This window comes from Helobdella robusta (genome assembly GCF_000326865.2).
Source record: "Helobdella robusta unplaced genomic scaffold HELROscaffold_3, whole genome shotgun sequence".
Classification (NCBI taxonomy): domain Eukaryota; kingdom Metazoa; phylum Annelida; class Clitellata; order Rhynchobdellida; family Glossiphoniidae; genus Helobdella; species Helobdella robusta.
In genome coordinates this window covers 8,772,877-8,787,238 of record NW_008704501.1, presented here as the reverse complement: position 1 = coordinate 8,787,238, position 14,362 = coordinate 8,772,877, and the positions used below count along the sequence as shown (strand labels likewise).

Below are 14,362 nucleotides of genomic sequence, written 5' to 3'. Positions count from 1 at the left end.
TATGACCAAAAAGACATACATATGCATCGATTCTACCTGCTCTTTCTCGTGTGACGCTAAACATAGCTTAATGGAGCATATGAAATCGGCCCACAACTTTCCAGGGATATGCTTATCTTCCTCCTCCGCTGACTCTTCTTCATCGAATAGCTTTGATTCTCATTCCGTTAAAGTTGAAAAAGAGTAAAAACAGTATGGCAACAAATCGTGCACGGGCAACATACATGCGCCACCGAGAACTCTGAGACTTCCAAATTATAATTGGCGCTATATAAATATCAACGATAATAATAATAATGTGTATGTTTATAATGTTTATTATATCATAGTCTGTCAGCTCTCAACATCATCACAATGGCCATCATGATTTCTGTTTTCTAGATGAAGATGCGTTTTCATTAATAGTAATAATCATTGTTAATGTTATTATTGTTAATATTATTATTATCGTTGATGTTGTTGTTATTATTATAATTACTATGGTGATGATTGTTGATGGTGATAATGGTAATGTCTGATTTGCAATTGACTGTTTCATATCAATGGAGAGTTGAAATTCGTACTTTGAATTTTCTAAGTCAATTTATTATTTTGTGTGTTTGTGTGTTTGTAATGTGTGTGTGTATTATGTGTATAAATGTATGTGTATTATGTGTATAAATGTATGTGTATTATGTGTATAAATGTATGTGTATTATGTGTATAAATGTATGTGTATTATGTGTATAAATGTATGTGTACATATGTGTATAAATATATGTGTACATATGTATGTTTTCATTTTCATCATTTTATAGTAGTGCGCATCAATCAAACTGATAAAAGAATAATTTTTGTTGTTTTTCTTTCTTAAGTTTCCAAATAAGTTTGTGTGTGCGTACGTGTGTGTGCGTGTGCGTGTCCTTATGCATGTATGTGTTTGTGTTTATTTATAATTAAACAATTCCTCTACGTCAATCAACTTTATTTTTCTTTCAGCGAGGTAAATAGATCACTATTTACTTAGGGCATTTAATACTTCTATTTATATCCCTTGGGTCTCTATTATTATTATTATGGGCCTCTATTATTATTATTATTATCATTATTATTATTATTATTTTCTTTATTTCTGTTGCTGCTGTTGTTATTGGTGTTTATTATTATTATTATCGTCAGGGTCGTCATCGTCATCGTGTTTGCTGAAAATGCGTATATACGTGCCTGCGGGAGGTGCTATCCCGCTGTATCTGAGTTTATCCCCTTTTAGTTAATGATAAATTCTGCTAATAATTATTATAACGATAATTAATATTAATTTTAAATTAATATAGTAATGAAAATTTTAATCATTAATATATTTAATAAGTTTATTAAGTAAAATTTGATAATAAATGGATAAGTTTAAGACGGATGAATTGACAAGATATTTGAAGGCAGTTCAGGATATCAAGCCTACTGATTTTGAAATTCTTCAAGTAAGTAATCAATAAATTGTTGAAAACCTTGATTCATTTGTGGTAAATTATCAACCAGTTATATTCATATACCAGCCCTTGCTATCTGTTCATCAGTCAATCATATTGATTCATTAACAAAGTATATCCACCTATCCGCTAATTCATCTATCATTCTATCATCCAATCAAATCGATCTATCAGCCAATAATATGCTGAATTTTATTTTCGTTCTTTAAAATAATGTCAAATTTTCAAGGATATCATCGTTGTTTCCATTTTTAATGACATTTTGTTACTATCTCGACTCGTATAATATCTTATATTCAATTTAATTGTTACCTTCCAAAACCTATGATGTAATCATCATTAATAATATTTATTTACAATAGGCGCTGATAAAAGCAGATATAGACCCTGAAGAAATCTCAAGTGTGACTCGTTTGAGGGGGTCCAGGTCAGGAGTGATCAGGGTTCGTATGAAAACTCGCAATTCCCTCGATGTACTTGATGATCAGGTAAAAAAAAGAAAAATTTCTATTGGCGGGGTTGTGCTTGGGGCCGTTTCTGAGTGTGGATATTTTGTGAAGGTGGTACTCGAGAATGTCCCCATGTGCATCACGGACTCCGATGTAAGTTTTGTTACTTAAGTGTCGGTATTGGCAATTTATTAACTTTTCAGCCTAACATTCGCTAATGAGTATTCATTGATACTTAATTATTTGTTTAACAGGTGGAAGATGAAATGCGAAAATACGGCAGTGTGATAAAGAGCGAGAAACAATATTTAGATTATGCAGGCTGTCGGATTGCCAATGAAAAAAGAATCGTTCTATTCTCTGCGATAAATAAAGGAACATCTCTTCAAAATGCGCGCATCCCTATCTGCGGCAGTACGGTTTTTTCATCAATCATTCCGCAAGCATCGGATAGCAAACAGCTGACAACATCAGCTGTCCAACCAGCTGTCCAATCGGCTCATGTAGCCGCTAGACGCAAATCATTTGGAGCAATCCCGTTACGTGACAATAATGAACCTGATCTGGAAGATGATTGGATGGTTCGTCTGGAACGTAGGCGGAGTTTCAAAGTCAAACAAGCTGAAGGTCAGATGTCATCTGTTGCCTATAGACAGTCAACTGTCTTCAGGGATGTTGAGAAGAATATAGTAGGTGGTGGCTACGACATACTAACATCAAAAGATTTGAAAACACAGCAGCAGCAACCTCATCAGAATTCAAATCAGATGAACAAGGATGAAAAGGTTGGCAAAGTAGAAAATGAGAGCTCGAAGCAGGAAGATGATGAGGATAGAAACAAGTTGAGTTGGTTGAAGGCATTCGATAAGAGAAGGTCATCGAAGAAACTGGCATTTCAAGTCGATAAAACCACGAAAAATTTATGTTTAAACCAAGAATTGAAATCGAAAATTGAAGAAAAATTGGATGAAATAAAGAGGAAACAGAAAGCCGTAGCGACACCATCATTATCTGATCCATCGAAACTAAAAAATAATCTTAAACTACCGGACTTTAAATCGCAGAAAAAGGTAAACTGGATCAGTAAGAAGATACCGGAAATCAGATCAATTACGTCATCAAACGTTGCCAAAAAGCCAAAATCATGCAACGAGAGTTTCGTGAACTTTCTCGAAATGCGTCGCAAGCAAAAAAGAGCTGACGCTTTCGAGCAGTTAAGCGCCAATCTGATCTGATTTCATTTGGAGAGCCTTTTATATGGCGCTTTTTTCCTTTTTGGTACATGTTATTTGTCGTCATCTTAGACAAACCATGTAAATATATGACGTACGCTATTTAAATGTTGCCTAACTCATTAAAAATATTTCGTGCATACATTAAACTTAAAATTGCTGTTATATTAATATTATAAAATTTTCAAACAGACAAGTTTTGTTCGTTTGTTTGTTTGTTCGTTTGTTTGTTTGTTCGTTCGTTTGTTTGTTGCGAACTTTTTTATTTAAATTTCGAACAGTGTTAACGGATGTTGAAAGAACGAACGAAAGAATTAATAAATGAATGAATGGCTAAACTTATAAATGAATGAATGAATTAATTAACTATTTGATGTATTTTGGTTTGTAACAGCACCATTATACACACATACATACGAACACAAACAGATATATACATATAATACAATATATAGACTAATATATATGTGTGTGTGTAACTCACATACAAACATATTAACATCCGCATTAACAAAATCGATAATAATATTAACATTCTGTATATATTTTAAACAATTTATAATTTAAATGTGTGTGTGTGAGTGTATGCTTGTGTAATTTCAACGAATAACATATAAACGTCAATCAAACAATTAAATTAATTAACATCTATATATATATATATATATATATATATATATATAAATTTATTCATACGTAGTTATTATTATTATTAATTTGTATTAATAATTATTAATAATTATTTGTTGTTGTTGTTATTTGATAGCAGTATTATTATTAATTTATTTATCTATTTCCTTTAAAATTTTGGTTGTGTATGCTGTTTTTGTTGTTGACTGGAGAGGTTTTATTGCTTCTGTTGTAGATTGATTTCTTGTTCTTCCTATCATCATCGTCGTCGTCATATTTGTTGTTGCTGTTTGTTGTTGGTGGTGACTGCGACTCTTGCTTGCTTATTACGACCTGCTTGATTGATTGGTTGGTTTGGTTTTGAATAGTTGGACTTGATTGGTTGGTTATAAATAGAGTTGGTTTCGATTAGCTGGTTGTATTGTATTGTATTGTAAAGTGTTGTATTGTATTGTATTGTATTGTAATGAATTGTATTGTATTGTAATGAATTGTATTGTATGGTATTGAAGACTTATTGAGTGCCTCTACTGAAAAAATTACACAAAAATAGAACTGCAGCCACTGAAAATTTCACACAAATTAACATACACTGACGAACGAATCTCCATCATCTTTCTCGTTCACGAGTTTTTTGTGCCCTTTGGATGGGGCTGCCTGTTGGATGCCTCTGTTAAATATGATCATCTTCACCGCCGACCTGTCTAATCTGTGACCCATCTGCACTAATCTGAGTTGTTGTTTGATTGTTGTGTTGTATGGTTGTTGTTTGATTGTTGTGTAGTTGTTGTTGGATTGTCGTGTGGTTGTTGTTGGATTGTTGTATGGTTGTTGAGGAATTTAAAATTGGCCGTGGTCGTGAAATACATTTTTTAACGATTGTCATCATCGTGGCCAGCATCAACATCATAACCTACCTCTTAGCTCTGACGGAAAATACAACAGCAAACAGTAAAGAGCTGATGATGACGAAGGCGAATGTTGCGGATATCAATGCAGTCCCTATGCTGGCCCCCGATTTTTCCGGCAGTTCGTCCGTCAAACACAGCAGGCCTTTCATTCCTGGGGGACATCTGGCGAGGTGGCAAAAAAAATTTGACATTAGAATGGATTTTATTTGTTGGTTATAAATGAGTAACAGCTACAACAACACGTACGTACGTTGAATTTTCAAAGTTGATTTGAAACAACGTTCGAAAAATTGTCAACGACAACAACACCCTACAACAACAACTACAACAACAACTACAACAATTACAACAACAACTACTACAACAACATACTTGCATCTGAAACTATTCCGACTGATAGAGACACATTCAACACCAGACGGGCAGGTGGAGTTGGGACACATGGAGTTTCCAGCCTCCCAAAAACGTGCTTCATAAGTTCGATAGACTGACAGCAGGTTGACTCTTCTCGTTAGAAGGATGCTACCTAAGTGCGTTCGTGTGTGTGTGTGTGTGTGTGTGTGTGTGTGCGTGCGTGAGTGAATAGATGAATGAATGAATGAACTAATAAATGAATGAACCAATAAACTCCACTACCAACCATTCCTTCCATGTTCTCCTTGGTCAAAACCGTTGCGTATGTTGTTGCGACTAATGCAGGTCTTCAAATCTTTCGCCAATTGAAGCGCGGCCGGACAGTAACACCTAACATTCGCTGCTGCTGCTGCTGCCGCCGATGACGAAGATGAAGATGGTGACGTTGGCGATGGCGACGATGATGATGATGATGATGATGACGATGATGATGACGATGATGATGACGATGATGATGACAGTGGGGAAGACGATTGGTAAATGCTGATGCACATGTGAGAACAGCCTCCGAGATTCTGCTTGCACGAGTCTTTGAACCAGGGCACTTCTGCATCGTTGAAGTGGGTAAATAAATTTACATTAATTAACATAATTAACTGATTACTTAATGATTTGTTGATATAATCATAGCCAATCAAGTTATTGACCAAAAAATTAATATCTTTGAAATCCGTTCACCAAAAGCCAATTAAATCAAATTAAATAACAATGTATTATAATTTATTTATAACTCCAGCCATCAATTTTAATTTATTCATAGCTCCACCCAGATTCAGCCAGGCAAACGAACGAACCAGGCTGGGACTCCGGGTTGAAGGCCATTAAACTCTGCGTGTTGTGTATGGAGGTCCTAATTTGCGTGCTGATCTTCGGCATGTTCAGTTTGGAATCAACGCGGATCGTGTTGCTACTGGACGAGGAAACTACAATGTCCAAGTTAGAAATTCCCAGGCCAGATATTTTTGGCATCGTCCTGAAGTGCGAGATGATGATGATGATGATTGTTGTTGTTATCATCATCATCATCATCATCGTAATTATCATCCCATCATCATCGTGATAGTTATTAGAGTTAGTGTAGTAATAACGAGAACCAGGGCTGTCTAGGAGAGTTGAATGAAATAGTTGACGTAAAAAAATAAAAATAACTCTTCACAATAATTTTATTGGCGTGCCCCGATTGGTTGGATGAAGAACGAAGACACTCCCACCTTCATGATCTGACCAATAGAGTGACGAGTTGAAAAGCAGCTGCAATTGCAACAAAAATTATGATTACAGTATTATTATTATTTGTTAAATTTTTAAATTATTAATATTTATAACTATTAAAATAAAATGAGGGTAAATAAAACTTTCAAATTGTACCATGTTACTTGGGCAACCAATGAGATCTTCCGAGAGCTCGAGGCGCCGACAGTTCTGACCAATCAGATTGCAGGTAAATAGTTTGAAATTTTCTGAAGAACAATCGGCAATGAAAAGAAGCCTACAGTGACGGTAATGATCATAATAATAATAATAATAATAATAATAATAATAATAATAATAGCAGCAAAAATAACAATAATAATAGTAATAATAATAATAACAATAATTCACCCTCTTATAGAATCAATGGCGATTGTGTAGGGTTGGATGGATAGATGGTGCTCAAACATCGGATGCATGCCCTCATTTTCAGAAGCAACTTTGTTGTTATTATTATTATTGTTGTTGTTATTATTATTATTATTATTATTGTTGTTGTTGTTGCTGCTGTTTTTATTTTCATCCACTTTTAGTATCTCAACTTCAGTATCGCCAAGTAAGTTAATGGCTACTATTGATTTCTGTGATCGATGGATAGATGAATGAATGAATGAATGAATGAATGAATGAATGAATGAATGAATGAATGATTGAACGCATAAATAAATAGATAAATAAACATTAGAGCGAACAAAGGAACGAACAAATAATTACAAGTAAGATTAAAGAAAAATGACAAAAAAAGATTTTTTTCAATAACAAAACGGTAAATCATCATCGTCATCATCACAATCACCATCATCATCATCGTCATCATCATCATCATCGTCGTCATCATCATCATTATCATCACTGACTCCTTTGTTGACGTAGTAAACATTATTTCCCAGCCAGTCATAAGCGATGGACGATAATTGGCCTGATGTCAAACCTATTATCGTCCTGTAAATAATAATAATATTAAAAAATTAATAATAATAAAAATAATAATCACATTAACAACACTTGCCATGAAACCAAAGACACAATTAGTATCTATAAGTGACCAAATGACCAAAAACACAAAAGACACAAACTTAGAGCCAACATGTGTCAAAATGCATTGACACATAACCATAGAACATTAAGCTATTATCAAAAACATTTAACCAAAAACACTAGATTACCATCTACATGTAACCAAAGACACTAAAATAGCACGGACACTTGGCCAAAAAACACTAACTTAACATCGATGCGGTTCAATTCGACCTTCCAGATGAGAGTTAGATCCTTCTTTACATCGTAAACTGCAGCTATCAGCATTTTCTTGCTCCAACCGCCCGTAAATGCTACAATTTTTCCTGGTTATTTTATTATAATAATAATAATAATAATAATAATTATTATTATTATTATTATTATGTACATGATGAAGGCAAGAGCGTTGACCAACTTTGTTCAACTCACTTTTTCTTGTACATAACTCGATTATTTTATCGTTCAATTAGTTTTAAAACTGGTTCGTTGGTTTTGTGAAAATTACAAGAAACATGGCGATACTTTTAAACATTAAAATTTACATAGTTTTATATTTAAATTATTTATTTTTTGATTTATTTCTTCAAAGACACAAAAAGTAAACAGAAAGATATTTAAATTATCATCAAAGTAACCAGCCAACCCTTGAAATGCGATTGGAGTTGAATTTTAACGTTGTGTAGTAGCTGCCCCGTGCCACTCCTTACGTCAATCTTCGCGATACGATAGCCGTCAGTCAAAAAGTGGAACGGCCTGTCCCAGTTATCTGGCATTGGTTAGTTAGTTTTGAGAATGGGTTGTGATTGGTCGGCCGGTTTTGAAGGAATTTTGTCACTGGTTGATTGGTTTAAAAGAAGATTGTAGAACTGTTATTGGTCGGTCGGTTTTCAAAATAGTTTTGTTGGTTTGGTATTTATGAAAGGTGATGATAGATTAGGTGTGGTTATTAATTTTAATGGCGAATACTGCTAAATTATTTTGACCAACATCATTTTAAAGTTATGAGTGTACAAATGAGCGACTTAACAAGCAACTGACATCCAATTAGATGGATCTCTATCAGAAATACAAAAATTAACCATATCGATGCTCACCAAAGCATTTTTCAGGGCCGTGGAGTAACATGTCGTCTGGGCAGGCGCAAATGTATTTGTTGGCCTGCTTGAAACACAGGCTGTCGCAATTTAAAGTGTGCCGACACTCCGCAACTGTGTGTTTGTGATCGTTCATTCGTTCGTTTGTTTGTTCGTTCGTTCGTTCGTTTTTGTGGGTGTGTTTGTCACATATCAAGCCAATCGACATTTGTTTTATTTTATTCAATACTTCATCTAGCTATTAATTAATTAATTAATTAATTAATTCACTTATTTAACTATGCAATCATTTGATTGCAATTGTTCAACTATCATCTACTCAGTCCATGCATTCTACCTACCAACCAACCAACCTCCAACTTTCGGTTTCGTATCGACAACTAAAATGGACGAAATGTCACTCATCTGTGCGTACACTTCCACTGCTTTCCCGGACTGTCCTATCTTCTGAGAAACGGCGTCACCTGATTGGTCCAATTTGTGGAAAACCCTGACCCTCGAGTCTCCGCCCCCGTGACTCGTGTACGCACCAAATATGAGGTTTCCGTAAATTGCGAATGATTTGATTTCAAAACCCTTGTACGGTTCGGTCCAACGCTGATGTGGGTGTGTTTCGATGAAAAATTATTTCACGAAATAATAAGTTATAAAGTTAATTGATTTACATTAAACAAATAATAAAACAAACTATTAATCATTCAATCAGCCCACACTCCGCCAAGCAAATCACAAGTGACCAACCAAAACGGTCAACCAACCAGATCGCTCCTATCATTGATTGCCACGGAGATTAACCTATCGCCGTCCGACCAGTACAACCTCCTTATGACGTCATCGTATCTCAACATTTTTGGGCAGTGGAATGGTTTGCCGCCGATGTTGGTGACGTTTTGGTTGCTGATGAGGAGGTGTTTGTAGCGATGGATGTCCGGACTCATTGGGGCCACATTGATCGCAACCTGCTCTCCGTCACATTCGGCCCAATAAATGGCTCTGTTTTGAGGTAATGTTTGTCATTCATTTTTCAATCTATTCATCCATTCAGTCTTTTATCTCTTCATCCGTCTATTCATTCTCGATCCATCCATCCATCCATCCATTCGGTTATTCAGCCATCCAGCTATCAAACCATCGCCTCGTTCATTTCTCTTTCCATCCATCAATCCACTAATTGATTAACTTACCCGTGATGTGGATCCGTAACGAAAGCCTCAATGCCCTTGATGTGTTTCGGCGGGTAGGGGTGTGGGAGGGAATCGTGGAAAGGGTGGTGGGGCACGTAAATGCCAGGGTGTAAGTCCCTTTTCACAATGTTAATACACTCGTAACTTCGAGTGGAGCAGGCCAGTATGACATCCCGAGTTTTTTCGAGGATGAATAAATTTTCACCCAGCCAATCATACGATATGTCGGCTACTTCGTTGATTCCTGATTGGTTAGTCGTAGTTTGGAGAGGTTGTGATTGCTCGGTTGGCCGGTTGGTTCATCGATCGTGATTGGTTGATTGGTTTTTATTATGATATTAATACGTTATTTTTGTTACGATTACTATTTAAATTGTGTAAACATCAACGTCTTCTTAATAATGTATAACAAAAAACTAGATAAATAAACAATAAATAAATAACAACAACAACAACAACAATAATAGAGGCACCGTTAATGAGAACATTGGGTTTGTAATGATATTTTCCGTCACTGGCAGATGTGACGGCATCAATTGATTTAGTGGCCTCGTTAAAAAAATACGTCGTTTGGTGGAGTTCGTCGTGAGCTGTTGATTTGTGTGTGTAGATGTGTGTGTGTGTGTGTGTGTATATGAATATAAATCCTGCAACAATAGACAAACAATAAGCAACAATACCAACAAACGAATGAACCAACAAAATAACGAACCAACAAACAAACAGCAACCTACCCATAACTTTAACATTATCAATTTTTTTCAAAATCCTTCTACTATCAAACTCCATATGACTGACGCTCTTGATGTAGTCCCCGGTGGACATGATAACTATCGGCCAGTGATAGCCGCCATCTTTTTCCGGATAACTGCAATTCCGGAACGTGGGATCGACCGGATTTCCGTCTAAACAGAAGCACGTGTTGTCGTAGAATACTTGGTTGCATTGGTCTTTGAAGTTATCTGATTTTTTGGGCATTTTGTGCTAGTAGTAGTAGGAGTAGGATAAAAGGTAGTTGTAGTAGCAGCAGTAGTGGTAGTGGTGGCACAGTAGTAGTAGCAGCAGTAGTAGTAGCAGTAGTAATATTCTACAAATCGCTATAACCATGCAAATAAACAGCAAGACGAAAACTAACAAAGGCACATTCTCCCATCCTTAATATAGCCCTCTGGACACACACACTTCTCGTCTTCAGAGACGCATGCTACAGAAGTCTCAAGGGCTCCTACTAAATAGTTATAATTAATAATAATATAATATAATAATATAATATAATAATTTAATATTAATTATAACGGTTATTAATTATAAAACTGGCAAACCAGAAGCAAATAAACAGAGCAAAAACGTGCAACAAAAAAATTTTAACGACATATTACGTTACTTAATTATTATACTTATTATTATAACAAAAGCTTATAATTATTTCCTTGGCTATAATTATGAATAATAACAAGAAGAAATATATTATTATTAAAATTATTTTTTATTTGTATTATTATTTATTTGGTTATTAAGTTAATTAACAAAAATTTTAACAGAAAAACATTAATTTCTTTCACTACACTTCTGAATTCTGAACCAAAAATGAACCTTTCTTTTCGGGGATTGTAATAGACCGACCAGAGCTATTCTTAGACCAGAATAATGATAATAATAGCTATTTATAACTAACAATAACTATTATTAATCATAACTGATTTTTCTATTATTACATACATACATACAAACATACATACATACATACATACATGCATACATACATACATATAAATAATTTAATACCACACAATATATAATAATACAAATACATGTATGTATGTATGCATGTATGTATGTATGTATGTATGTATGTATGTATGTATGTATGTATGTATGTATGTATGTATGTATGTATGCATGTATGTATGTATGTATGTATGTATGTATGTATGTATGTATGTATGTATGTATGTATGTATGTATGTATGTATGTATGTATGTATATAGATTACTTTGCGTGTATCTGTATATATAAAGTAAATTTCCCTAAAAAATATATCTTAAATGTTGTAAAACAAAATTAAATTAATCGATACGGAGAGAATCTATAAATAGAAAAATAATTACAATAATAATAACAATTATAATATTAATAATATAAATAATAATAATGTGAAATAATCCAAATGTTAATGTAGTGGACATGAACTTAGTAAAACTGACCAGCCGATTTCAATTATTGCTAATTACAACTATGTGCTTGTTAGTAATTATTATTATTATTGTTGTTGTTGTTATTATTATTTTTAGAAGTACCAACAGCAACTGCAGTAGCAGCTGTAGTAGTTTTAGTCGTCATAAAAGTGGTAGTAGTTGAAGTAGTAGTAGTAGTTGTAGTAATTTTTGTTGTAGTAGTTGTAGTAATAGTAGCATTAGTAGCTGTAGTAGTTGTAGCAGAAGTTGTAGTAGTAGTTGTAGTAGTAGTTGTAGTAGTAGTCGTAGTAGTAGTAGTAGTAGTAGAATAGTAGGCAAAATATCTCATTTAACATTTTTCAAATTCGTACCTTCTCATCAGAGCTCTAAACATGTCCAAGATTGAAGGAAATAACACTGAAAACAACAACAAAAACAACAGCAACAACAACAACAATAAAGATAACTACATTACAAATAATAACAACAACAACAAAATTGGCGATCGAACGAATTATTTAATGCATTTAACTAGCATTTTCAGAAAAAACCAAACTTCATCATCATCATCGTCATCATCATCATCGTCACCATCATCATCGTCATCGTCACCATCATCCCATTATACTATCTTCAATAGATGTTCTGGACATACAGTTCAAATAATAAATAGGAATGTAAACGCGCTTGGCAGTATTAACGATCAACACAGTAAATATTTTATTTCTTTATTCATTCGTTCATTCTTTCTTTCTTTCATTTTTTATTAACGATCAACACAGTAAATATTTTATTTCTTTATTCATTCGTTCATTCTTTCTTTCATTCGTTAATAAATTTTTTCGTTCATTTATTCATTCATTCATTCATCCATGCATTCATTTAGTCATTCGTAGGTTCCTTCTTTCATTCATTCATTCTCACATTCATCTGCATGCCTACTAACAACATCCATTCACCAATAAAAACTAGAGGGGAGCAGGAATTGAAATTTGTTCCCAATTCCATCCCATTTTCTTTCTCATTTCCGATTCTCTTCCATTACGTTCCCGAAAATTCCCATTCCCTTTTTTAAATGATTCCCGCGTTTCCCCTCCCGATTTTTCATTTTCCGTAAAGTTATATAAGAATGTATAGAGTTATATAAGGTTATATAGGGTTATATAGAGTATATATAGTCTTATATAGTTATATAGAGTTATATAGGGTTATATAGAGTTATATATTATATATAGTATTATATAGTTATATAAGGTTATAAAGGGTCATGTAGAGTTATATATTATATATAGTCTTATATAGTTATATAAAGTTATAAAGGGTTCCCTATTTCCATAAAATAACCAATCCCAAATATCTAATTTTACCAATTCCCACGAGAGCCATGGGATTCCCGCGATTCTCGGTCCCATGCTCACTTCTAATAAAAACTAACCACAGACAAAACAAAACTACAACAATTTCCTCCCAACCCTAGTACTAATAATAGCCAAAGACAATGACGTCACAAAAAATTACGGCGACTTCCGGGTCAAACTACAGAACGCACAAGGGTCGGAGTACATATGCTTCAATGAACGCGGTCGGCTCTTCGTCAAGGTAAAGTTTAGTTATTATTATTATTATTATTGTTGTTATTATTATTATTATTATTATTATACACACATACATGCACAAGTACATGCAATGGTACGTAAAAACTAAACTTCTACACTCAATAACGTATAGGTACTCTTTGTAGTATATACATATATATATATACATATATATATATATATACATATACATATATATATTATATATATATACTAACAAAGAAAAAAATAACCCAAAAAACCTAACATATCAACGATACTCCAGAAAATAAAACACAAGCAAGGAACAAAAAATACCAGGCGATATTAGGATTTTTTAAAAGTTATCACCATGGAGCAATGTTATTTCCCAGGGTCATTGTGAAAATAACCTTATACATACATACATACATACATACATACATACATACATACATACATACATACATACATACATACATACATACAAACATACATACATACATACAAACATACATACATACAAACATACATGCATACAAACATACATACATACAAACATACATGCATACATACATACATACATACATACATACATGCATACATACAAACATACATGCATACAAACATACAAACAAGCTAACAAACAAACAAACTCATATACGTACATACATACATACGTACGTACATACAAACATACATACATACATACATACATACATACATACATACATACATACATACATACATACATACATACATACATACATACATACGTGCATACATACATACATACATACACGCATACCTGCATTCTAGCACTTCGTATTTCTCGAATGTTTCAAATTTTTAACATCTGATAATGCTGTTAGTCGGTTGATTGATTGGAATCATCATCATCATCATCATCATCATTTTTATTTTTATCATTGTCATCATTAGCGTCGTCATCATCATTATCGTCATCACTATCATCATCACAG

General features: G+C 33.7%; 2 protein-coding genes across 2 annotated transcripts; one reads left to right on the top strand and one right to left on the bottom strand.

The window, feature by feature from the left end:
* Window positions 1-1,373: 1,373 nt before the first annotated feature.
* HELRODRAFT_161986 (hypothetical protein) lies at window positions 1,374-3,150 on the top strand (the record flags this gene model as incomplete). Its single annotated transcript, XM_009021853.1, has 3 exons — window positions 1,374-1,457; window positions 1,829-2,068; window positions 2,170-3,150. The coding sequence occupies 3 exons, from the start codon at window positions 1,374-1,376 to the stop codon at window positions 3,148-3,150; spliced, it is 1,305 nt and encodes a 434-aa protein (XP_009020101.1).
* Window positions 3,151-4,079: 929 nt separating this feature from the next.
* Window positions 4,080-6,283, bottom strand: HELRODRAFT_188810 (hypothetical protein; the record flags this gene model as incomplete). Its single annotated transcript, XM_009021852.1, has 7 exons — window positions 6,259-6,283; window positions 5,897-6,075; window positions 5,329-5,649; window positions 5,061-5,214; window positions 4,695-4,850; window positions 4,369-4,507; window positions 4,080-4,113 (listed from the first exon to the last, which is right to left on the bottom strand). Coding segments are annotated over exons 2-7 (978 nt in total), but the record flags the coding sequence as incomplete, so codon positions are not given.
* Between the last annotated feature and the right edge of the window lie 8,079 nt (window positions 6,284-14,362).